At 36.7% G+C, this 26,799-nt stretch overlaps 1 protein-coding gene across 2 annotated transcripts in view; it reads right to left on the bottom strand.

Annotated features, from left to right (window-relative positions):
* The window catches only part of GRB14 (growth factor receptor bound protein 14), a 135,092-nt gene that overhangs the window by 9,593 nt on the left and 98,700 nt on the right, over positions 1–26,799 (bottom strand). For both annotated transcript variants that reach the window (XM_008056235.1, XM_021711436.1), the window contains 6 exons: positions 16,830–16,951; positions 14,582–14,656; positions 11,734–11,871; positions 5,743–5,853; positions 5,460–5,555; positions 903–983 (listed from right to left, as the gene is read on the bottom strand). In XM_008056235.1, the coding sequence (XP_008054426.1) occupies positions 903–983; positions 5,460–5,555; positions 5,743–5,853; positions 11,734–11,871; positions 14,582–14,656; positions 16,830–16,951 (623 nt within the window). The remainder of the gene's footprint in view (positions 1–902; positions 984–5,459; positions 5,556–5,742; positions 5,854–11,733; positions 11,872–14,581; positions 14,657–16,829; positions 16,952–26,799) is intronic.

The following is a 26,799-nucleotide window of genomic DNA, read 5'->3' as shown; positions in this document are numbered from 1 at the left end:
AGCCACAAAGAGTATATTTTTAACCTAAGTGGAAATGTAGGTTTCAAAAATGTACATTAACTGATTTGTAACACAGGTGCATACATCTGAATTCCTAACATACTCAAATTTAAGAAGTTCAGCAAAAATAGCAGAACATACATTTTAAGTTCAGAAATAAATTTCTTGTGTTAATTAATGCACAGGAAATTAAAATTAGATCCTAAAGAAGGGAAAAGATGTATCTATGTCTGCCTGCAAATAAATAACCAAGTTGCATTAAGTATAAATCTGAGAAGCAGTGCTAGAGTTAATGTAATGCATGACCTATATTTTGGCTGGCAGTTTTGGGGTTTCCTGGAAAGCAGTCTGCTTTTTAAGGACCTGGAACTTAAAAAAATATTATTGTTAGAAAGCCAAAATGCAAAAGAGTTTACATGTGTATACTGCAGCTTTTAAAATTCCAAATCATTGGCATTTTTACTATAGTCTATGACAATCCCAGGATTGTATTTAAATAAATAAACCCACAATGAAAACCAATCATTAAGAAAACATAGCCTACCACGCCAAGAAAAACGTTCTACAAATTATCTCATTAAGATCTAGTCTTCAAATGTTGTAATGACACATAATGACTCGCATAATTCTTTAATTAAAACTTTTCTTTAACATGTATATTTTAATTAAATACTTCATATATACTGCTGTGGTTTTATCACATAGGCTGCAAGCAAATAAAATACAAGAATAGAAAATTCAGTGTAATATTATACCAGAACGGTGCCAAAAAGTTACTTTACTTGACCAACAGGAAATAATGTAAATGTATTAATACATAGATTTATAATGTAATGTAACTATATAATTTAATATAATATAAATATAAAATAAAAATATAGGTTAAAAACTGTGGTTCTTACCATGGGTGATATACTCTGAGAACTGCAGCCACTTCTACCTTGATATGGGTGCATATAATTCTGGTACAGCTGCATGCCATACTGTAGAATACATAAATAAAAACACATTCCCACCACTTTTACTGCATTGATAATTGATTAAAATAAACACTTCTATTAATTATTATAATACCCATATTAGAAAGAATTATAAGCATTCTTTAAAACAAACAAGCATCCAAAATGTTTTAAATACAAATTTTCAGTGCCCTGCAATGATACATTTTAAAAGACAAAGTATTTTGCTTAGACTGACAACTAATTCACCACAACAGAGTTCCGATCTGACATTTCTGTTTATTACTATTATTATTATTATTATTATTATTATTGAGATGAAGTCTTGCTATGTTGCCTAGGGTAGTCTGGAACTCCTGGGTTCAAGTAATCCTCCCACCTTGGCTTCCCAAAGTGCTGGGATTCCAGGCATGAGCCACTGCACCTGGCTCTGCTCATTATTCTTAGCATAGAATTGTGCCACAACTATTGGGAGTGGTACACTGCCTCATGATAAGAAAGCTCACTTGGGAAGCCTGGCACCAAGATTCCAAAACCCTCACAGACATCCTAAGCCACACTGTGTATAATTCATTGTAGTTCTCTGATGACTGACTGATGAACTATTTTGCTTTGTTTGTTAAATCCATAAACGTGGCCCTGTGTTGAAAATACTTGACACTGTATCATCCTCATATCAATATTCTTATGACATTGTTTAATTTTTGACTTCAAATTCAGGGAAACCAAAGTAGTAGGGAATCAAGCTAATTTCAAACAAAGAGATTCAAAATGCAATGTAAATGGTAGAAGATAAGAACTGTGAACTAAAGTGTCTTCACTTTCAGGAGGCAATTCATATGAGTTGGGCCAGCAAGCCATACTGGAAAGTAGGTCTGACTTATAACTATTAGTTTGAAAAACATTAAGAATGCCAACTGCCCTGAGCAAACTTGTCCTGGAGGTATCCCCATTTAAAACTGGAAGCTAACCCCCTTAGGTTTAAGCCACTTTGTTAAAAAAGAAAGCAATGGTATAAACAGTTTTTTCCCCCTTATACTCTACAATTCTCTACATTTCATGCAGCCATAATGAACTTAAAAGTTAGGTCCTATATAAAAGACATTAAATAGACACCATAGAATCAAATCTTACCCAGAGGATAAATTCCATTTAAACATTCCAACAGAGCTGTTTTTCTACTAAAGACTATTTCCTTGAAAGCAATTCTAGAAAAATGGATATATTTGGTAATTAGGCAAAAAATCAGAGGGGGTCTAGGGGAGTCACTGTTCTCAAGATTTTGCTTTTAACATGAATGCAAACCTACACTCATTTAAAATTCTCTGTGTTGACTTCTTTATCCAATTATCTCCCAACTTCTAAAAATTATTTTTTAATTTAAGGTTTGATTGACATTAATGGGACCTAATGAAATTTATTTCAAATCAACTCTAAGCCTACAATAACTTTAAAAAGAAGGCAGAGGAGCTTAATTTCTAGTCAAGTTCATTTTGGAGAATATATAATAACCTCAAACCAATACTTTCACAAGAACATGCTGCTTGGCTACCTTTTATTTATCTGCATTGAAAAGCCTGCTACCTACTAATAAGACTGCTGTCTTCAAAGATATATTGTTCCTGGTGCCTGCAGTGTTAGGTAGTTGTCTCTGTGCTGCTGGAGGTCTTTAGTAGGCATTTAACTCTGGCCAAGGGCTAGGGCATGGGTCACTTTAACATTTCGCTGTCCTATGGAGGGGCAGATAAGGGACCAAAATACGTTAGAGAGGAGCTAGCAGAGTTCTAATTGAAGGGAAGGGGAAAAGACGACATGTAACTAGGACATTATACACGGGCAAATCTTCCATTTTCTAAGTCTCAGATTTTCTATAATTTTATATGTGACTAGAATTTCTCCACAGAGAAAAATGGTGTCTCCATCTGATCTGTATGAAGAGTTTACATATGTATATTAAAAAGAAAATGAAATAAGAATAAAACAAGCAAATTCTTGGTCAGAGGCTGTATCTAGTAAGTAATATATAATGAAAACAAGAGAACACTGCCAGTCCAGCAAACATAGTATCTCCCTGCTCTTCCCTACTAAGTACAACAATAAACTCTGGAAATAACACAATAGACAATCAAAAGAGACAAACGAAAGAGGCATTAGAAACATTTCTGTCACCAGATGAGCCCAGTTGCATCAGCAGGTGCCCCACTGACAAGTTGCCAGGGGATGCCAACTCACTCACTCCTCTAATAAACTGTCTCCCTCTGTGTCTGTGTTGTGAGAATTGGGACAAGCCCTGGCTTCCTGTGATCTGGATATCTTAAAGTGTAAAACAAATAATATCACTTTTCTGTTTGGTTTCTCATTGACTCCAGGATAAAGATCTTCACTGAAACCCCCTTCCCTCTCCAGACTCATCTGAAAAGCTTTGCCATTATTGAAATGAACAAGGAACACAGATGTATGTGGTCAGTAGAATAATGGTCCCCCAAAGATATCCACACTCGAACCCCAAGAACCTGTGACTATGTTAGTTAGGCTACCTGGCAAAAGGGAATTAAGGTTGCTATCAGCTGATTGTGAGGTAGGGTGATAATCCTAGATCATCCAGGTGGGTCCAATGTCATCACAGGGTGCCTTATAAGCGGAAGGGAAAGGCAGAAAAGACAGAACCAGGGAGATGGCAGTGTGGAAAGAACTCAGTGTGACACCGCTGGCTGAGCAGCCTTCCAAGGCTCAAAAAATAAGGGAGATGGTTTCTCCACTAGAGTCTCCAGTACAAAATGCAGTCCTGCCGACTGACACCTTGCTTTTAACCCACTAAGATTCATTTTGGGCTTCTGAACAAAAGAAATATAGCACAATAAATATGTGTCGTTTTAAGTCATTACATTGGTAGTGATTTGGTATAGCAGCCATAGAACATGAACACAATGGAGCATTTTTGAACTGAGAATCTGTGACTTGAAAGAGGCTTTGAGGACAGTAAGATGAAGGAAGAAAAGTGAGAAGGGGACAATCTTCCAGAAACTAAGCATCCTGAAAATAAAAAGATTAAAGAAAGCTTTTGGTGTATGTCATCAATGCTTGGGTTGGTTAATTTTACATATTGTTGATTTTAACTCAATTTTTAAAAATTATAAGAATACAAAATAAAACTTCATTCTAAACCTGGTTTAATAACTAGTAATTCCAATTACGAATTTCTGCCCAATCTTTACCCTGATCTCTCTCTTAACCAGGATGCTAGTAAAAGATGAACAGATAACAGATAAGGTAAAAATGACAATGGGAGAAAAACAGTGAACCTGGAAAATACACAAACTATAAATCAATTTAAATGTGGAAAGCATCCCCTCCTTCAGGCTGACTGAAATGAAGGAAACCAAAGACTTCAACAAGGCCTCATCTGCTCTGATTTTCATTTCTAAATATATCAAAAAGTTAGTTTTAGGACATAGATGGTTACTAATAAAACCTTCCTGTGGTGATAATAGGATCATAAAAATAATCTACATATGATACACATAATCTATATATTGGCAAATTATATTAGTGTATAGGCATAAATTACAAAGAGTACTTTTGGAAAATGTTAAACTTTCCATTTTTAAACCAAAAATTTAATAAGAGTGATAAATTATACATTTGGTTACATTAGCAACAATAATACTGACTACTATAGACAGGCATAGTCTTTGGATAAATTTTATCTTTTCAATGAAAAAATATTGTAATTGTTTTCCCCAATTGTGACGACCAAAACAGTATCTTACAAAGAAAATGGTTGATAATTTTTATAATTATAAATTTAAAGTTGCTTAAAATTCACTGGCATACAGGTTTCAAAAATAAATGTGTTTTCTATAGATTCTGGAAGAAATCAGTTCTGTTTCTCTCTTTTGTACATGCATCTACCTTTAGAATGTTCTTATTCGTTTCAAAATGCTCACCAACAAATTATCCTTACAAAAGTTGTAATTTCTACTTAGCACAAAAGTAGATGTTTTAAAAATATATGCACAGTAAAATTTATACAATAATTTGAGTTGTACTTATTAAACTAGAAAGCAATTTATAAAACACTTACATGAAACATAAAACAATTCCATTACACACATCCAGGTGGGCACACTTTAAAACTGTACTTTATGTTGGATTGTTGGCAATGTTTTAAAAATGCAGACTATGTTGTGTATAGGAGTTATCTCATTCGGTAATACTTGCTATGTATGTAGTACTCTCAAAAATAAAAATCAGAATGCTTCTAGAAATAGAAAACATACTCCACATACAGAAGGTAAATGTATTAGGTTATTTCACTCTACTCTGCATTTATCATTTAGAATTTTAAAAACTATACACATTTGGTGATGGATATTTTTCTTCTTTTTCATATAGCCACACAGATTCACAGTGAGACTTCACCTTCTGAAATACTGATTTTTTCAAACGTTTATGGTCCTCATAGCATTTAATAGAAATTCATGCCTCCAGTGAGATTACCTTAAGCAATCTAATCGCGGTCACCCAGCACGTCCTACTCTGCTCTTCTTCTGCACAGAGCATTTTCAGGTCTCGGGGCCCTCCTGCTTTGTTAGGCTAGAAGGCCACAGCACATTGTTTATCGTTAATGCATATCTTGAAGGTAACACCTGTTGAAATAAAAGCCACTAAAATTCTCCTATATATAAGAGAAAGCTGTCTCTTTTTAAAAGAAATTAAGAGAATCTCAAGCTTACCTAAAAGGCTGAGGTTTTATTCATCTATCAAAATATTAAGCCTGTACCTTAAAGCAGAATCCATAGTTAGTCGGTGCTCCATGTTTTTTTTTGCCTGCCAGTGACACATAAATATCACTATTGCCAAATTCACTGAAAAACTGCAAATGCCGTGGTTCCTGAGAAAAAATCAAAATGAGTGTTGAAATGGGTACATGTTTTGCATTATCTCTTTTTGTATTTCTATTATATTACATAATTTATACCTTGTGTAAAAAAAATTTTTTTTTAAAAAAGCTGTTCCAAATAGAATTTCAGTATGATGTCACAAAAATAAAAGAAAAAAAAAATGCTAAGTCACTGTAGCCTTAAATAACCAGGAGCTAGATATGATTTTACTTAATTTGGGAAGTGGCAATTTGTTTGTAATTCAACTTCCAATAATATAAATTATATAAATTCCATCCAGGCATAGTGACATGCACCTGTAGTCACAGCTACTCGTGAGGCTGAGGCGGGAGGATCACTTGAGCCAGGAGTTCAAAGCTGCAGTGAGCTGTGACCATGTCACTGCACTCCAAGCTGGGCAGCAGAATGAGACCCTGATTCAAAAAATAAAATTAAATTAAAAGTAATAAATAATGTATAAATTCCTATTTTAAACTTCCTTTCTTTAAGCCCCGTTTCAAGGAATCTGAGGGAGAAAAAAAGTTACAAAAGAACGACTTTTGGAAATATTTTCTTCATCCAGGCTTCAAATAATGGCAGTTCAACAAAGAAAAGGAGATTGGTTTGAGCTTCCATAGCAGTCAGAGGATAAAAGCAAGAGAGACAATGATTTCTGCTCCATTGAGACACAGTCATCCCTCACATCTGTGTACTGCAGAACACATCCCAGGTGAGCTATGGGCCACCCTCGCATTACAAAAGGAAGGATGCCTGTACAGATGAGTTCAGGGAAATTAGCTGGCAGTGGAATAGTTTTGATTTTCAAAGCAAAGTGGAAGCATGAAAAGCTATTTCTTCTCTGGGAAATCCATGAGATTTAGAGCTGGTCATGGGAAATCACTGGGTCATATTATTCTGTGATAGGTTAATAACATGGAGAAGTGCTTAATTCTGAGGTTGAATGTATAATCAAAACTGACCAAAAACACATTTGTTCTCTAAAACCTTGCTACTAGTCGTGTGGTCTCAGACCAGCAGCATCACATCACCTGGGAGCTTGTTAGAAATGCAAACTCTCAGGATCCACCCCAGACCTACTGAATCAATATCTGCATTTTAACAAGATCCCAGGTGATTCATATGCACTAAAATTTGAGAAGCAGTGCTCTTAAAACACACACACACACACACACACACACACACACACACACACACACACACACACACACACACACACCCTCCCCCCCCCATTCAGTAATATGCGTAACCTTATTCAAATCCAAAAAAATTTCATTGTCATTTGAAGTAAGCTACTTCATCTCTGGCGACTGGAAGAGCAAGAGTTTCTCAGTATGGCACTGTTCTCAATGACTGTAGTTACTAACTCCATTGGAGAATAAGGCAGAAAAGAAGATTGCTTTAAAAGACCCAGTCTAGGACTCTTGGAACAAGGGAGGAGGAAGGAAAAGGGTACTCTTATTGCCATGACTTCTATTCCCTGATAGAAACTAATTTGCTAGTAAAAAATCTGATTTCTATGATGGTAGAACAAAACCATCCTTGCCCATTAATGCTGTAGAAGTCAATACAGCTCAGTCTTTTGACTGGGAGTAAAAGGCAGCATGAGAAACAATGGAAGGTAGTAAGAAGAATGATGAATTTTTTCTCTTGATTGATTTTTTGTTCTACTATTACAGATATATTAAGGCTTGTAGCACTATAAGACTACAAGCCTGAATTGACATGGTTAGCAAAATCTAAGGAAGCACATGTATATAGGAGGGGGGAGATGGAAAGTAGGGTACTTGAAGGTTTCTCTGTAAATATAATTCATAGCCATATCGCTAAGGCTTGCAGCAGCGCTTAACTAACTCTGATGCAGCCTTGACATCTTTAGGAAGGTAAAACAATCAAGGCCTCCTCAGGGAATAAACAGGAAATGGTCTCCTTGTCAGGCAGAAATGTCACAGTAGGCATTAGAAAACCTGCACAATCTGTATCAAGGTCATAGTCATTGAAGAAATTCAATATCATCAAAGTTTTTTCTTGGAAGGATAACTTCAAAATAATTTCCATGTACAGACTGTGGAACATGAGCTCATTAGGCACCGGTTAGGGATTAAGACTCCATGTATGATGGATACCAAAGTCAGACACTGTGTTGAGAAGAACTAAGGTCTGGCCTGAGAATAGAGGTTTAATGCTTATAATTTTGCACAGCTAAATTGAGGAATGAGAATGTGGATCCGGTGGGAAAAATAAGGACTAAGCTGTTGTATAATGGGTGAAAGGGAAAGGAGGTAAAGGATCAAGTAATAATATAATGGGCAGTGGATTATAATGGGAACCCTGTTGAAGAATTTTGGAGTGAAAGCAGCAGCATCACACTTTCCAGGGAATAATCACTGGAATGAGAATAATGTAAACATGAGTTACTGGATTTAGAAGCCATTTTTCTCTGATGTTAAAAGTAAAAAGATGATCCAGAACACATTTGTTTAAAAAAACACTTAGTATGTTACTTCATACATTAGGAACACTAAGAAAAAGCAACCTCATTAAAATGTTATGAAAAGTCTAAACCTCAATGGCAAAATGGCAAAAATGGATTAATATTCATCGTATTTATATTGATTTATAATGGAAATATTTGAAAACTGGTTTAAATATTCAAGAAAGAGTAGCTAAATTCATCTGTATGACAAAACATTAGTTGCCAAACCATATATACTTAAAAATAAAGATTTCAGTTAAGGAATGCATTACTAAATTAGTAGAGGCCCATTCCATGAAACATTACACTGCAAGGAAATACATGCACATATACATACCCTCACACACAAGAACAGCGACCAAGGAAAACTGTATATAAGGAAAAGGAGACCGAGTACAGTGGCTCACACCTGTAATCCTAGCTCTTGGAAGGTGAAGCGGAGAGGATTGCCTGAGCCCGGGGGTTGAAGACGAGCCTGGGCAACTTGGTGAAACTTTGTCTCTACATCAAAAAATCAAAAAATTAGCCAAGTGTGGTGTCACATGCCTGTGGTTCCAACTACTTTGAAGGCCAAGGCGGAAGGCTTGCCTGAGCCCAGCAGGTGGAAGCTGTGGTGGCCATGAGAATGCTACTGCACCCTAGCCTAACTGACAGTGAGACACTAGGAAAAAAAAAAAAAAGGAAAAGGAGGAAGCTATATAAGAATATGTGGGGGAAATATGAAAAAGAGTCAGATATTACTCTTTTGCAGCTCCACAATTCCTGTCAAGACCATTACCCAAGCATCTAGTTGCCATCATTAGCTGTGTTTTGGCACTGCTATTTGGATGCTTCATCCTCAACACAAAATATCTAGAAGTAAGATCATTATTTGTCTTCTAAGAGAGTAACTTGCTAGTAAGCCTTCTATTCTTATTTTCTAATATCATGTCCATTTATTTTCTTTTATCTTTCTCTAAGGACATTTTAAGTGCTTTTTCTTCTTTCTTATCAATCAGTCAACAAAATCTGGCCAGTTGCCACTTAAATCTTGCAACCATTCCTTTCTTCTCCCCTCCACTGCTTGTCCTTGGTCACTGACATTAGATTCCCCTTGGATTAATTTCATCAGCGTCTGTGCCCATACTATAATCAATCAATCTCTCTCTCTCTCTCTCTCTCTCTTTCTCTCTCTCTCTCTCTCTCTCTCTTCCCCTACACACCCCAGCTTTCCTTCCCTTCTACTCTTTCTCCACCTCCCTTCCTCCCTCCCCTTCAATCTCTTTTTTTCTCCTTCCTTTTCTCTCTCTTCTTTGTATTTTGAGCTCCCTATGACTATACTAATCTTCTTAAGACATTTCACTCCCTTGTTAAAATATTTCCATGGCTTTCTGCAGTAGGGTTGAACTACAGTCCTCCAAAAGAGGACTATAGGACCATGCTCAAAACCTTGAAAAGTATGAATGTAACCTTATTCAGAATAAGGGCATGGAAAAAGTAATTAAGGTAAGGATCTTGAGTTTAGATCATCCTAGATTATCCAGATGGATCCTTAATACAAAGACAAGTGACCTTGTTAGAAGACCATGTGAAAATAAAGGCAGAGATTGGAGTTAGCCACCAAGCCAAGTTGCATCTGGAACCATGACTAGCCAAGATGGAAGATTCAACTGAAATTTAAAAGATCAAATAATAATAATGGAAAAGAAATAGTCAAATGACTAATAGATATATATTTCTAGTATAAAAGAAAATATGAGTTTTCACAATAAGTATGTGTGCAGAGAATCAAGCAAAATTTGGCAGACTATATTTTAACACACCTAGAATTATGGCAGAAAAATTACTGCACACCAATAATAATAAGAAAATTTGATGAATAGCTAAAGAGAGATGAGAATTTACCCATAAAGAAACAACAGTGACAACTGACAAGTGCATAAAGATAGAATAGCAATAACCTCCCACTTAAACTCTCAAAAGTATTTTTACAGCCGGGCTCGGTGGCTCAGTCTGTAATCCAGCGCCTTGGGAGGCTGAGGTGAGTGGATTGCCTGAGCCTGTGGATTTGAGACCTGCCTGGGCAACTTGGTGAGACCTCATCTCTACAATAAATCAAAATCAAAAAATTAGCCGGCTGTGGCAGTGCGCGCCTGTAGTTCCAGCTACTTGGAAGACTGAGGCGGAAGGATCGCCAGAGCCCAGCAGGTCAAGGCTGCGATGATAGGGAGCAGCCACTGCACTCCAGTCTGGGCGACAGAGTGAGACTCCAACTCAGAAAAAAAAGTATTTTTACTTAAGAGATATCAATGCATTGCACTGCATAAAACGTACAGACTTATAAACATATATAGGCTATGTGGCATAATGGACATGTACTAGACACATAAAACATAGGCTACATGATGCTGAGCACTGTGGAATACACATGTATGTTTAAGTGATTATGTACATGCACATGAACATCTGCACATGAATATCTATGTAACTGTGTGCCTAGGTGTATATACGCAAACACACGGATAAACACATTCATTCACCCCAGGTTACAACATCGTAACTTCCTCAAGGAATTCACAATCTAGGTAAAGAGACAAAAATTACACACAAAATAACTAAAGAGCAATAAAGGACTCAGCTAAGTGTCATTATCTGTTCTGTTGATGTTGATCAACTTAAGTTCAGAAGTAGGCAAGGTCTGTCATATGGCCTGGGGTAAAAAGAGAAGGTATAAATGACATTGGGCCTCAAAATCTGCCTAGGATGAAGAGAAAAAAGTGAATTCAGGATGGGGAATATGAGTAATACTTGGGATGCTGACTCTTCACAATAGCTAAAACATGGAACCAACTGTGCTGCCCACCAAAAGTGGACAGGATAAAAAAAATGTGGTATACATACATGATGGAATATTATGCAGCCATAAAGAAAAACGAACATATGGACTTCACAGCAACTTGAATGGATTTAAAGTCTGTCATACTCAGTGATCTATCACAGAAACAAAGAACTGAGTACCATATGTTCTCACTCATAAGCAGACCCTGAACATTTATCATAATACTATAAGAAAGGGATTGACAGTAGTGGGACACTGTCAGGGGAGGGAGGGAAGAGCATAAAACAACAATAAGGGAACCTGATCCCAAACCAGGCGAAGTGGGGATAAAAGAGAGGCCCAAACTTCACCAGTATGATCCACTTATGTACCTAATCCTGAATTGTACCCCACATCTTTAAAATAAAATAAGATTATATATATATATATGGTGCTGAAATAAAGCAACCAAATTTCATCAAAGATATGTTGAAACTAGTGTGGAAAAAAAACTCAACATCAAGTAATAAACACAACAAAATAAAGTATGTTTTAAGTTACAGTTAATATATTATTCCTATCACTGAAACTTCAATTTACCTTTGATGTCCCCTTAGTAGAAAAATATAAACCAGATCTTCTTAGAAGGAAGTAAATTTTTTTCCAAGACTTCTTTCCCTGTTCTTTTGCATGTAAAAAGCCATGAATTTCGGGATATGTGCTTGAACTCAGAAACATCTGGAAGAAAATTTAGATATCATCTTACTAATAGCAAATCAAATAATATTGTAACTTTATACTAATCATGTTAAGATTTCAGATATAAACATGCAAATATCCAACAGTATCAATACCATTTATATAACATTACAGAAATCATAATATATATGCAACAGAAAATAAATGAGTCTTTCAAATCCTGAGACAACTTTCAAATAAAAATATGTTCATAAAATATACATTCTGATTGATTAGTGCCTGGCCAACTACCAAAATTATAATCTAATGGACATCATCTATGAAGTTAAATCCTGATATACTTTTCATTCTTTCCCATGGTTTTCCCTGAGATTATAGGTTTACCTATCAACTTCATTATGGTATAAGACTGAAATCTTGACTTCAATTATGAAGCAAGAAGTTGAGCCAAGTTCAACTCCTAGAGCAGGGCAAACACAACAATTTCTTCTTTGTTGTCTGTGGCTCTCCATTGTGGGTGGGCATGGTGGGTCCTGTTTTTTCCAAAGAGAACTGCAACAATATCTTCAACCCACATGCCCTGAACCATGAAGCAGGGAAGTTTCTTTCTCCATTCCCTTCATTCTGGGCAAGGCTGTCTATTGCTTTGACCAATAGAATATGGTGGAAGTAACACTCTGCTAGTTCTAGGTGTAGTCCTTAACTAGCCTGGTGTCCTTAACCAGACATGACGTGACTCTTGGAAGGCAGTTATCACATAAGAAATGTGACTACACTGAGACCACCATGTGTAGGAAGCTCCATGCAACTCCATGCAACTGGAAAAACTGGAAGATGAGACACCATGTGGAAAGAGAGAGAAAGAGAGACCAGAGTGTATCAAGGCACACATAATAAAAAAGTCAATGTGCCTCAGAGATGACCCACCAGCTAAACTCTTCCTAAATGCCTGCCCCACTAAATTGTTGGCAAAATGTGAGTGAGTACTTTAAGCCATTAAGGTTTGGAATAGTTTATTACACAGTAATAATTAACCAAGACAGGAGGCATGTGTTGGTAAAAAAAATAAAAAAATAAATAAGAATGACAAGCAATAGCTCTGAGTAGCTGTGCTCAGTATCTTTAATAAGATAGTAGAAATGCATTAGTGTCTCATTGAAGAAAAATAATAGAAATCTCTGAATAAACAAATGCAAAATGGAAAACTTGAAAGAGAAATTATTAACTAAAATAATGTAACATGTTTTAAAAGGTTATTCAGGGAAATGCTGATAGTAGATATTTATGTTTTTTAAGTAGATTACTAAAAAATTTAATTTAATGAGCCACAGATATTAATTAATTGACATGCAAAACAGGCAAGTAGGTTTTTTAGTTTGAGTGCTTTCCAAGTTATTAAACCAAACCAATTAAATTTTAAAAAGAGAGTCATAGAGGTCACACTATAAAAAGAAAAAACCTTTTAAAAAGTGGAAACATTGCCTCAGTGGAGAGAAGAGGTCAGAGGCACATGCAGGACTATCTTATTCCAAAGCCTGTGATTTTTCTTGTTTTTGTAATTTAACACTAAAGCAATATAACTATGTTATAGGAGGACTTGCAAAAGGAGGCAGAATAAAAACTCCATGCCATCACTATGCTGTAACACAGTGATGAAGCATTCAGAGGACTGGGTTCTGGAAGTCCTGGTGAACAGCTGCTGCCGCCATCTCCCCTAATATGGTGATAGGGTGTCTCTGTGAAACCCAGCATCATAAAAGCTGGGACTAATCATATTTTCAAAATATTCTGAAGCACAGCACTAACATGAAACCTATTAAAAAGTCCATAGAAAACAAACATGTAACAGATATATCTACCTAATATATTTAAAGTCATAGTTATATTGAAAATATTAAGTTGTCTTTATTAAAGATCAGAGAATACTGAGTGGGTTTGAGGATGTCCAGAACTTAGCTTAAACAACATCTGTTGTAAAGACATTGTTCTACATTAATTTGTGAAAAACAAGCATAAAAGCAACTAATCTATCAAAAATTAAATATCTGAAATCATTTGTTTATTGTAATGACAATGTCGTTAAAAATGACCATCTCAAACCACTGGTAGTTTGGAAGAAATGAGCCCAATAGATATTAAATTAATTAGATAACTAATATTATTAATTCAACTAAGACTATATCACATTTCTACACAAAGATTTCCATCACAGCTATTACAGATGTTAGTGTATAAAATAGATATACTCTATAGCTTTTTTTCTCCTTTCCTTTAATTTCTAAATATTTTATCACAAATAAGACGGAGGATGTTTATTATAAAAGTTAATACTGAGTATCTGTTGGTAAAAGGACCGTATTTTACTGGGAATTTTGAGTTTTCAAAAGACTAACATAATCTTTGCACACATAACGAAGCAAAACTCTGCAAGATTCCTTTCAAGATATGTATTTTTTCACAGAACAGATTATTTGGGCAGAAAATTTTTTTTTAAGTACATATTTTCAGCTATTTAAAAGCCTTTGAGAATTAGCCAAAACTAGGAAAAAGAATACTATTAGAGGGTTTTATTGATTTGGAGTATTATTTACCTGTTTTTTTCTTTTTCTTTTTAGTTTTATCTCCAGGAAAAATAAATAATAATAACTCAAGGCACAACATTTCAAAATCTGGGCATGTATAAATAATTGCATCAAAGTTTCCCTATATTATGCTATTACTTATATATTTTAATGAAAATATATGTTACCTGCAAAATCTGTGTGGGGGATATTTCACCATTGGTTTCACTTGCAAAAGATACCATATGCTCTGGAAAAAAATACTGATAAAAAGATACTGGTTAAATGATCTCAAAGCACATGCTAGAAAAGATTCAATTATGACCAACATAATAATCTAAAGCAAAAGTTCTTTAAACCAGTGTATCTAAAAGTCTTCTGATGTGTTTTTGAAAATGCCAATCCTTAGATTCCACCCTCAGGCACCTTAAAAAGAATGTCTAGAGTTGGGTCCAAAGATTAGCAAGCACCCCCACTCCCCACCCTGATGATGCTGAGACAGAGAGATCCACATATCTGAAGTTTTAAAACACTGCCCTCATGGTGACAATGTGTTTGCTTGCATATCTCTTTCTTGAGTCTTGCAACCACCCTACCAGGTACTATAGGACTATGACCCCTTTTTACAAAGAAAAGGCTCATGGAAGTAGAGTGTAGGGTATGTCCAAGGTCATAGCCCACACATAGACGAGTCAGGACTTAAACTGGCTAAGATAAAAGTCCAGTCCTTCCCACTTACTGCCCTTCCAAACTTTTTAATCACAAAATTCACCCAGCGCAGTTGTTTAAAATCAGAATTCCCAGGCCTCATTCCTGATTCAGCAGGTCTCAGCAGGTCCCAGATTCTATGTTTTTAATAAGCACTCTCTCCTAGGTAACATTTATGATCAGACAAGTTTGGGAAGTCATATTCTACTGTAGTTCCTCTAGCAAACGGTTTTTCTTCTAACATTTAGGTCCAATAATTTTGTGTTGTAGAGGGCTGTCCTGTACATTATAGGATGTTTAGCAGCATCCATAGCCTCTGTTCACTAGCAGCACTCCCCTCCCTGAGCCCCCACTCATTGTGACAAGCAAAAATGTCTCCAGACATGGTCAAACCACTCCCAGTTAAGAACCACTTCTCTAGGTCTACAAAATGAATGTCCAGCCTTGTTTAAATTAAAAAATAAAAAATGAACACTAAACAGGGTTTCTTTACATACATTTTTTTAAAAATTCTTACTTTTAATAAAGATTCGCAAGAAAACACTTTCCCTTCAAATTCTAATTCTATTTAATTTTTATTAACACTCTTATTTTCTTTGTCAAAGATCATCCCATTATGTTTCTATTAGTAGATTAAAATAAAAAAGAACATAAGAGGTCTTTCAGGGTTTGAAAATATTCTATTACGGTGTGTATCATATATTTTTCATACAGGATCATTTCAATCCAATTATCTAAAACTAAGTGTAAAAATATGCTACAGCTGCAGAGACAAAAACAATTTAAAATAATGAGCCCAGAGGCTATTCTGACATATCTAGATCCCTAGTCTTCATTAGAATGTGACATACATTTATTTTATTTTAAAGATAACTACAATGCAAGTAGTATTTACTAGATAATTCCTGATCTTTGTCTCACTTCTATTTAGTTCAGATGTTACTGCACTGAAAAAAAAATAATCTGGAACATTAAGATTCATGTCAATCTTAAATTTTTTGCTAAGTTAAAACATTCCCAATGATCATCAATCTATTTTTACTTTAGATAGTCTAAACAATAGTCAATTTAGACACTCTATTTAAATTTTCTAAATTCTGTTAAAAGTATTAAACTATAATATTTTGGAACGTGCTTAGAGACCTATAAAACTCATTTTCCAAATCAATTGTATAATTGTTTTGTTTTTAATTTTTAATTTTAAAGATGTGGGTACAATTCAGAGTTAGGTATATTAATGTTCATTATGCAAGTACCCTTGATGATGAGGTGTGCTCTCCGCCCCAGCAGTTTCCCTCAACTGCCAATCCCACCCCTTCTCCCCAGGCAGTTTGCCACTACTGCCAATCCCTTTCTTATAGTATAATGATAATTGTTCAAGGTGTGCTTATTGTTTTGTTTTCTAAAGGCATTAAAAAAGGAAGCAATGGTTCCCCAAACTAGATATCTTAGTACTTCTAAATTAAATAACCAAATTCATCTCAATTCAGACTTTGTCAACATGGCTAAAAAAAAAAACGTTTCATCCATCTATCTGAACTTCTGCATATGATGTTGACTAATCATTGTTAGAGAAAGAAGAAATGATAATATAATTTTAAAGGATCCTGAATCTTTACCTACAATTTTCCAAGTAAACTGGTATTTTATGTATAGTGACTCTTTTCTTTGCATTCAACTTGACTGATTCATTCATATCCCATAACTATTAATAGAGATTTCACTTACCATTGGGTTTTTAAAGAATTCATATTTGGCATAATTTTTTCTAAAGTATAGCTTATTTTCTTCTTCCATTCCCCAGTTGGATAGTACTTCAATCACCAGTTCGTGGTCTTCTATTGTTCTTTCTGTAAAGAATGTTTTATTGAACATGTTGACAGATAGATAGACAGAACCATGAAAATATATACCCATACAAATATAGAAAGAGTATTATGTATGTATCTTTATTAAACATAGAAAATTAAGAAGTAGCCAGATTGATAACATTTCTCATCAATTTTGAATTAGTAATGTCCATTTTTATACCAAAGCAGACCTTTGTCTTTTAAAAAATGTACATAAAGTATCACAATGCACTTTTTTCTAATTCTCAATTTCCTTTTATTACTATATAAATATTTATAAGTTTGGTATCAAATCTGCATTAGGTATATGGAGTTATTCTTTTTCTTCAATGCATCAAAGTGCCAAAATTAAAATATTTGTTTCAAGGTTGAGCAATTTATTTCATTAAGAGATGAAGAATTTTGACAGGTTCAATGTGCATCTAAGATCTGGATAGCTGAGAAAAATTAAAATAGATGTTTTATAAGGAAAATTTTAAGGCACATAGATATAGTTTTTTAAGAAGCCTCCTAGGTACTTTATATTTTCAAAACTTACATTAAGAAAAATATATTTTGCATTAACAACAAAGATAATTAGGTAGGACAGAAAGGCACTCAGCAGAAAAAGCACTTAAATTAAGTAAGCAATGGAAACTTTACAGAGGTGAACATAACATAAAAAAATTCTATTTTAATAAGAAATTGTGATGGTGTTCATAGCAGTACTATTCGTAATAGCCCCAAACTGCAAACTACTCAATCCCTATCAACATGGGAATGAATAAATAAATTGTGTAAAAGCACATAGTAAAGTATATTCTACAACAACCCACAGCAAGTATAGATGAATATTGTGCTTCACAAATATAATTTTCAATGCAGAAGTCAGAACAAATAGTACATATTGCATGATTCTACTTACATAGGGTCCAAAACAGGCAAAGTTAATCTACAGTTCTAGGAATCAGGGTAATGGAGACACCGAGTAAGTGGGGGCATGAAGGAAATCACTGGAATGAGTACAATATTCACTTTCTTATCTGAGGGTTGCTTACTTAGGAATATGAAATATCTGAGAATTCATTGAGTTGTGCAATATGGCTTGTACACTCTTCTTAATGTATGACATATTTCAATAAAAGGTTAAAAAAAAAGAAACTGTAAAATTACCAATGCAAAACAGCAAATGGAGAACCATCAAATAAGGAACATAGAAATTCCCTGCTTTTTCAATGCTTCTAGGACCTTTTTGAAAAGTATCTGTGTCTCAGAAATTCAACACTTGGTGGTGATCTGTGACCTATAACACCCAAACTCTCGAAAGTAATGTCATAGTAAAATAGAAGCTTATTCATCTGAAAGGACATTCTATAAGAGTGCTCAATGAATATGGATGAGTTTGTGCTAAGTGTGTGTCAACACTCAGGGTTCTATTCCTAATTCTGATTGCTCCTTTTCTATTTCATTGACTGGCTTCCCTAGCTCCTTCTCCCTTCTATGATTCACTTGGACTCTCTTCTTTCTCTTTCTCCAAACTAATTCACTCTCTCCTCTTCAGTCATCATATCTGTCAGTCTCTTGAAATCTCTGGCTACAATTGCTCTCACCCATACTCTGATCCTAACTACTAGACTCTCCACCACCTCAAATATAGTTTGCCTAAAACTAAAGTCAGTATGTTGGTTCTTTGAAATATTAAACATAGAATTACTATATGACCCAGCCACTCCACCTGTGGTTATTTACCCAAAAGAAGTAAAAGCAGGGACTTGAACAGATAATTTGTACACCACTGTTCATAGCAGCATCATTGACAATAGCTGAAAGGCAAAATCTATTGTCCATCAAGAGATCAACAGATAAACAAATGTAGTATACACAGTACATACAATGGAATATTCAGCTTTGAAAAGTGAATTAAATCTCACATGCCACAACATGAATGAACCTTGAAGATATTACCCTAAGTGAAATAAGACAGACACAAAAGAACAAATACTGTATGATTCCAGTTATATGAAGTATCCAGAAAAGTCAAATTCACCAAGACAGAAGTAGAATGGTGATGCCAGAGGCTGGAGGTACTGGGAAATGTAGAGATGTTGTTTAATTGGTACAAAGTTTCAGTATGGGAAAATAAAGTTGTAGAGAAAGATGGTCAGTTGTGATGGTTATACAACAATGTGAATACATATAATGTGACTAAACTGTACAAAAAGGTCAAAATAATACATTTTTATGTACATTTTACCAAATTTTTTAAAAACTTAAAGTCATTTTCCTTTTTTTCTTTTCAAAACAACTTATCCTTCCTAAATTATCTCCATTACTGTTAGTGTCATTTTGACCAGTCTGTCAAAGAAATGTAAAATTAAAACTTACCTTCACATCTTTCTCTATCTCCACTCCAATATCCTCTACACCTGACATTCCCAGATAGCAGGGATTCCTCCTCCTCTGGTGAGTAGCTCTTAAACAACAACTCCCTCCTCTGGGTCCCATTGTCACCATTTCAAGTTTTCTTGTACAATCTCTTAACCTCCAAATCTCTACTTTCTCATTCTTCTATTCAACCTGGACACTGATATTATGCCAAACCTTCTAAAACGCATATATGAACATGAATCCTGATCAAAAAGCTTGTCTACTTGAGATATATCCATATAGTTTAGCAGTTATAATCTAATCATTAATTTATTCATTCAACAAATATTAACTGAAGGTTTACAATATGTGAAGCACTGGTCTTAGGACTGGGAATTCTGTAGCAGAAAAGACAGTAAAAATTAACTGCCCTCATGGGGTTTTCATTTTAATGGGAAGAGAGATGATAAATAAAATGTGAATCTTAAATGGTAGGGATACACCCTACAGGGAAAAATAAACAGGGAAGAGAGAGAAAGTGCCGAGGGCATAAGGGAAAGAAATTCATTTCCACTAGCTTGGCAAAAAGGTTGCATTGAGAAGATAACATTTGAACAATGGTCCAAAGGAGAAGAGGACACAAGCCAAGCAGACATTTAGAGGAAGAGCAAGAACAAAGCCCTTAAGGAGAGAGCAAGGCTGGTATGTTTGAAGCACAGCAAAGAGGTTAATGTAACAAATGTTGAGCGAGCAAAGGAGGTGTGGCAGAAGAGGTTAGAGAAATAGTGGATATGAGACAGAGGATTATAGAAAGTCACACAGTCCATAGTAAGGATTTGGCTTTTCCTCTGTGTTAAATAAAAAGTCATTCTGAACAGAGGAATAACATGAACTAGCATGTTTAATAGGATCACATTCACTGTTGAGTAGAAAAATGACTCTAAAAGGCACAAATACCATTTGGTAGGCTATTAGAACTAAACCCAGGATACACAATATGGCTTAGATTAGCGTGGTAGCAGTCCATGCAATAAAAAAACAGGCAGAATCTGGACCTATTTTGAGAGTAGGGAAAACAGGACTTACTGACCAATTGGATATGGAGTAAAAAAAGAAAGTATCCAAGGAAGACACTAAGTTTCTTAGCTTAAGCACTTGAAGCATTATGTGACCATTAATGAGCTAAGAAGATCATTAAGAGAAGCAAATTGGGAGGAATCCAGTGATCACGGAAATACCAAGTGGGAGGCTGAATTCTTAACAACCTTCTGTCCTAACTTTCATCCACTTCTCATATTACCCAGCTGGTATTTTCAAGATTATGAAACACAGGTACACATTATTAAACATACTATGTGCTAAGCACTCTATCTATATTATTCGTAACTGCAGTGGGAGAAAAGTTCAAGGTATTAATCAAGATGCCTGCTTGTTTGCTTTGCAAACCTGTTTTCTTGCACCCATTGCCTTTCTCTACCTCTAAGGAAACAGCATATGTTCCGCCCTCATAAGATAGTATGCAGACCAAAAAAAAAAAAAACAACAAAGAGTCATTTTCTTGGTTTTTGAGCTTCAAAGTAGACTTTATCAATCTCAAAAATACAACTGCTTAGGGAGAAGCATGCCCAGCTAATCTTCCATTGTCTTATATAGGGATCCACCCTATGGGAAAAGAGGTAAAGTTAAGGGGTTAGTGGAAGAAATTGGTAGAATAAAGATTGTGAGGTAGCTAGATAGTAACTGGATAGGGTGTAGGTCCCAGTTCCATTTCCTGGCCTCTTCTCAAATAGAACCTTTTCACCAGAGTGGTAAGATCCTAGATAAGTCTAACTGTGGTGTGTGACTCAAGCCAGAGCCTTAGGAAAACTCAAGCCTCAAGCAGAAGCCCTGTATCTAGCATGATGAAGAAGCAATGTCAAATTCATAGCACCTCAGTATGAGGCAAGGGCTTAGAGAAGATGAACTTATGGCAGTGGTCCCCAAACTTTTTGGCATCAGGGACTGGTTTCATGGAAGATAAATTTTCCACAGACAAGGGGGTGGGAAAGAGATGGTTTGGGGATGATTCAACCAATTACATTTATTGTGCACTTTATTTCTATATAAAGTAATATATAATGCAATAACTATTCAACTCACTATAAAGCAGAATCAAGTTGTAGAGATAGATGAGTTTGTTTTCCTGCAGCTGGATGGTTCCATCTCGGGTTGATGGGACACAGTGATACCCTGAAGTGTGGTGCGTATGTTCTGTCTATTCCGTAATCTCATTTTGGTTGTTGTCACTGCAGAAAACCCTGCTTCACAAAGATAGGAAGCTGGAAATGGAAGCAGGCTTCTCAGTGCTTTTGTAGCAATCTTAGGATATTTTGCCTTGACTTTAACCCAGAACACATGGAAATTCAAAGTTGTCTCAAACATGCCTTTAAGGCTACTGTCATTTGCAATCTCAAGTAGTTGATCCTCTTCTAGCACAAAGTCAATTCATCTGGCTTATTCACAAATGAGTCATGGATCCATTCCTTCCCAGTTCAGTGGTCTTTTGTGGTTGGAAAGTTATGTTCAAACTCTTTTGAAAGCTGAAATAGGTGATCACGCACCAGCTGTGAGACAGAAGGCTCTGGTTCAGTCACTTTCAAAATCTCTGCTAATGTTTGAAACATGTCAAAAATCTCAGTGTTCACTCGTCACCCCCATAATTATAGCTTGACTTTTAATGTAGCCACTTTATCTGCCAACTTGAACACAGTTGCCGTTCTCCCCTGAAGTGACAGATTGAGCTGGTTGAGCAGGTTGAATATGTCACACAAGGAAGCAAGTTTTGTGACCCATTCTGTGTCACTAAAATGTGCTGCCAGTAGTAACTACTGGAATGGTTCTCTGGAATGGCTCTCATAACTCAAAAACTCTGGTCAATGATCTGCCTTTAGAAAGCCATTTCACTTCTGTGTATAAGAAAAGACAGACATGTGTGTTCAGTTCAGTGTCTATCTCCTCACAGAAATGCGTGAACAGATATGAATTAAGGACATGGCTTTAATGTGGTTAATAATTTTAATCACATCCTGCAAAACATTAAGTTCAGTTGACATTTTTTGGCTAGAAAGCATTTCTCTGTGGATGACACAGTGTGTAGACTCACATTCAGGAGCAATCTCTCTGACCCGAGTAGTGAAACCAGAAAGCTGACCAGTCATGGCATCACTCCATCTGTACATATACTGACACAAAATGATCAATTCAGTTTTCCTGATATGTTATCATTCAAAGACTTGAATAGTTCTGCAGTTGTGCTATTGGTTGGTAACAAAAGCACCCATAACATATCCTCATGCGCATCCTCCTGAAAAATATATTGCACAAAGACAAGAATTGTTGCCCTATTGTCAACATTGGTAGACTTGTCAACCTGGACTGCATACCACAGTGACTCATTAATCTCTAAAAATTATTCCTCAATATCCTCTGCTATTTCATCAATTTATCCAGTTTTGGTACCAGCTGAAAGAGGAATATGTGCCACCTTTTGAACTGTAGCCTCTCCTAAAAGTTCATGACAAATGTCCTTAGCAACAGGCAGAATCAACTCTTCACCAATACTAAAGGTCTTCTTAGCTTTAGTAATGTGGTTAGCCACTAAAAATGATGCTCTCAGTGCAAACATATTGATAAAGTGATGGGATGGACTTCAATAATTGCTTCTATTCTTTGTGTTTATGCTTTTTTTCTTTTGAAAAACTCCAAAGGCTTGTCTTTTAATGCAGGGTGCTTGGTCTCCAAGTGGTGAAGCAGTTTTAAAGTTTTCATGGCTTTGTTGGATAGCCGGTTGCCACATATTATACAAAGCGGGCTTGGAGAATGTGAATCACCTGTTGCAATGAACCCATAATATAAGTAGGATTTTCGGCATTTTCTTTTAAATGCAGCTTTCTTTTTGTTGGCAGTCTTAGAGTCTTCTGTCTCATCACTGGGTCTTTCCCTCTTTTCAAAGAAGTTCTCCAATAACATTTGTTTTTCTCATTTGGCTAGGGTTAGCTTATGGTGCTTCCCAAAACCATGACTGAGACAAATGCAGAACACAGGGAAAGAGGCACAGATGGAAGTGGTAAATACAAAAATGGACAGGCCACAAGTGAACTAAAATAAGTGTTGGATTCTGACTTAAAGCCTGCTACTAGATGCAGCCATACAATTGAAGTACATCAACTCACTTGCCACTCACTGATAGGGTTTTGCTATGAGGCTGCAAGCAATTGACTTATTATGATCTCTGTGCAGTCAAACTTCACTACTAATGTTAATCTGTATTTGTAGCCACTCCCCAGTACCAGCCTCACTGCTTAAGCTCCACCTCAGATCATCAGACATTAGATTTTCATAAAGAGCTTGTAACCTAGAACACTTGCATGCATAGTTCACAATAGGGTTCTCACTCCCAGGAGAATCTAATGCTGCTGCTGATCTGACAGGAGGTGGAGCTCAGAAAGTAATGCAAGCAATGAGGAGTGATTATAAATACAGATGAAGCTTTGCTGGACTGGCTTGCCTGCTGCTCACCTCCTGATATGTGGCCTAGTTCCTAACTGTACTGGTCAGTGGTCCAGGGGTTGTGGACCCCTGACTTAAGGGGCTTCATGGTATAGACAATAAACTTGAAAGAGCAAATTTCCAGAACATGAAGAGAACAGCTGGATATGAGACAAATCTCTCTCTTGAGACTTAAATGCTCCACAAGAGAGTTGAAGTAAAGATAGATGTAACTCTTCAACTGAAAACATTTTAAATCAGCATGGAATTCACTGATAGAATATGTATTGATTATTTACCTCAGCAACACTAAGAACAGAGAGCAAACAAATAATTAAAAAATAAACTCTCTGCTGTTAAGAAGGCAGAATTCTTAGAGTCAGAAACTAATTCAAGTTACAGAAATAAAGGAAGATACATCTAGGTATGTCTCAGACTGAGAGTTGTTTTATTATTGTAAATAATTCTTAGAATACCTATAGTAGGCTGAATAATAGCCCTGAACACATTAAGTCCCAATTCCTTGATCCTGTAAATGGCACCTTACATGGCAAAGCCTTTGCAGATATCATTAAAGATACCGAGATGAGGAGAATATTCCAGATGAACCAGGTGGACCCTAAATCCAATCACAAGCATCCCTAAAGAGCAAGGCAGATTTGACACAAACAGAAGTAATGTGATTAGGGAGGCAGAGATTCAAGTAGAGGGACCACCAGCCAAGGAACACTAGAAGCCACCAGAAGCAAGAAGGGGCAAGAAGTGGATTCTCCTTAGGGTCCCCAGAAGAAAGGAGATCCTCTAGAGCTGTGAAAGAATACATTTGCTATTTAAGCCAATAATTTTGTGGTAATTTGTTACAGCAGTCTTAGTAGATTAATATAATAAACTAAAGAGCAAATTATATTTCCATTTTACAGATAGAAACTGAGTTTCAGAATAGCCAATCTACTCAGGTTGAATGGCAGCCTTGTGTCTGAGCATGTACTCTGTGATCATGCTCCTTCTCCTGTATGGCACTGCCTCAGATTTCATGGAGGTTCCCACCCGAGGGGCATTCCCTGCCACCTCTGCTGGGTCTATTTATATCCTGTTCATTCTTTCCGTATCAGCTAAAATCACTCTGTCATGTCCCTGCAGTTCTCATGTTTCAGTTGCCTCCATTGCTGATATTTTGAAATGCAGTCCATAAATATTTGCTAATTAGCTGAAAATAAACAACCATATTTTGAATACAAGGGAAAAAACAGTAATGGGCAAGATTTCAAATTATGCTAATCTTCACCTTCCATTAAAGTAACAAATTTGGACTGCATCAAAATAATAAATAAAACAAGAAGGGCTGAAAAATCAAGCAACACTTGAACAGCTATGGCAAACGTGGAACTGGGCTATTGCTTTACTAAACCCTTGTGTGACCATGTGCACTCTGAGTTATGGCCACTGCCATGCTTCCTAAGCTGTGGCTTCCTCTCCTACCTGGGGGAACTACATTTTCTCCCTCTCTCCCTCTCTTCTCCATCCCCCCTCCCCCTTCCCCCCCACACACATTTACTTTCTAGCCATTGTTTTGTTAAGCACTGGCCAGGCCATTACTCTTTGAGCTATGGCTGCTGCAATGTTTCCTAAGCTTCGGCCCCCTCTCCTACCCCAGGGAAGTAAACCTCTTCTCTCTTCTCTCTCTCTAATTTACTTTCTAAATAAACTACCTTTTCCAATTTAACCTCTGTGCAATTCTTTGCAACTTTGATGTGGCACTGGACCGCAGACACCACCTATCAGGCCTGACCTAACCCTTAGAGGCCCTGCTGGGATATTTTGACCTAACATTTTTGGAGGTCCCACTGAGATCTGCCACATTCTCTCACTCTCCTCTTTTCCAACCCAAGTCTCTCTCTATGGAGAAAGACCAGGTGCTTGGATCCTTTTCTCTGCGACTCACTCCTACTTTTATCGCCTGCAATGGGCTACATCAAATGGACCTCTCCCTGTCGCCTCAGCCTTGTCTAGTATGAAACTACATCATCACTGGTGAGTCTGTGACCCCATTCCCCACTAGAAGGTCAGAAAGCAAGCCCGAGGAGGCTACTGTCCTGCTGCCTCTGTAAAAATAGCAGCTGCCTGTGTAAAGCACCCTAGTCACGGCCTGTGTCTCTTTGGCCGGCCTCCTCAGAACTGCTCTCAAGACCAATCCCTCTCTCCATGAGATACCCTATTCCTTGCTAGGAGGTCTTTGAGCGTGACCTGAGAGGACACTGTCCTCCATTCAGTAGCTTTGCTGTATCTAGGACCCTCTGCAGAATCTTGGCACCTAGTCTCCAATTGCTCGTTGGACGAGCCTCACTGCTGGCCGGAAGTGCTGCCTCTGGTGGGACAGGGTGCTAAGGGGATACGCTTCTTGCTTGATTCTCATACCTTCAGATTGATTCCATTGATCCCCTGCCTGGGACACTGACTGAGGACACAGAAGATGGTTGTTGTTTTCTCTTTCAGGCCTCTCAGGAACCATTCTTAAGACCAATCTCTCTCCCCCTCTAAAATTACTCCTCATGGGAAACCCAAGATGGGTGGCTACGCCTCCCCCACCACTGAAATGTATTCTAAAATGTCTCAGGACCCTCTCACTAGAGAGGAGCACCTACCCTAATCATCTCCTCAATAGCAGCTAGGCAAGCAGGAGATGGGCCCAAGGCAGGTCTCTTGCCTCTGGTACTCTCCTTCAATTTGACTTCTATTGCTACCACAAGGGCAAATGGTCCGAGGTTTGCAAAATGGCGCTGCCTAGACCCCTTGTTCTTCCTGTGGCACACTCCTTACTCTTTCTTTGATTACTTTTTATCCTGTCAGCTTTCCCTCAACAACTCAGGTGCTGACCCACCTGGTTTAACTTATCCTGTCTCTGGTAATCTGCTTTTCCCACTCTAAGTCAATTTCCCCTCCTGCTCTTCCTTGCCCTCTTACCTCCGGGGGGGGGG

Source organism: Carlito syrichta, unplaced genomic scaffold, assembly GCF_000164805.1.
Source record: "Carlito syrichta isolate Samal-C Ts95f unplaced genomic scaffold, Tarsius_syrichta-2.0.1 Scaffold302296, whole genome shotgun sequence".
Taxonomy (NCBI): domain Eukaryota; kingdom Metazoa; phylum Chordata; class Mammalia; order Primates; family Tarsiidae; genus Carlito; species Carlito syrichta.
The sequence above is the reverse complement of the archived record's forward strand: the minus strand, read 5'-3'. Positions and strand labels throughout refer to the sequence as shown.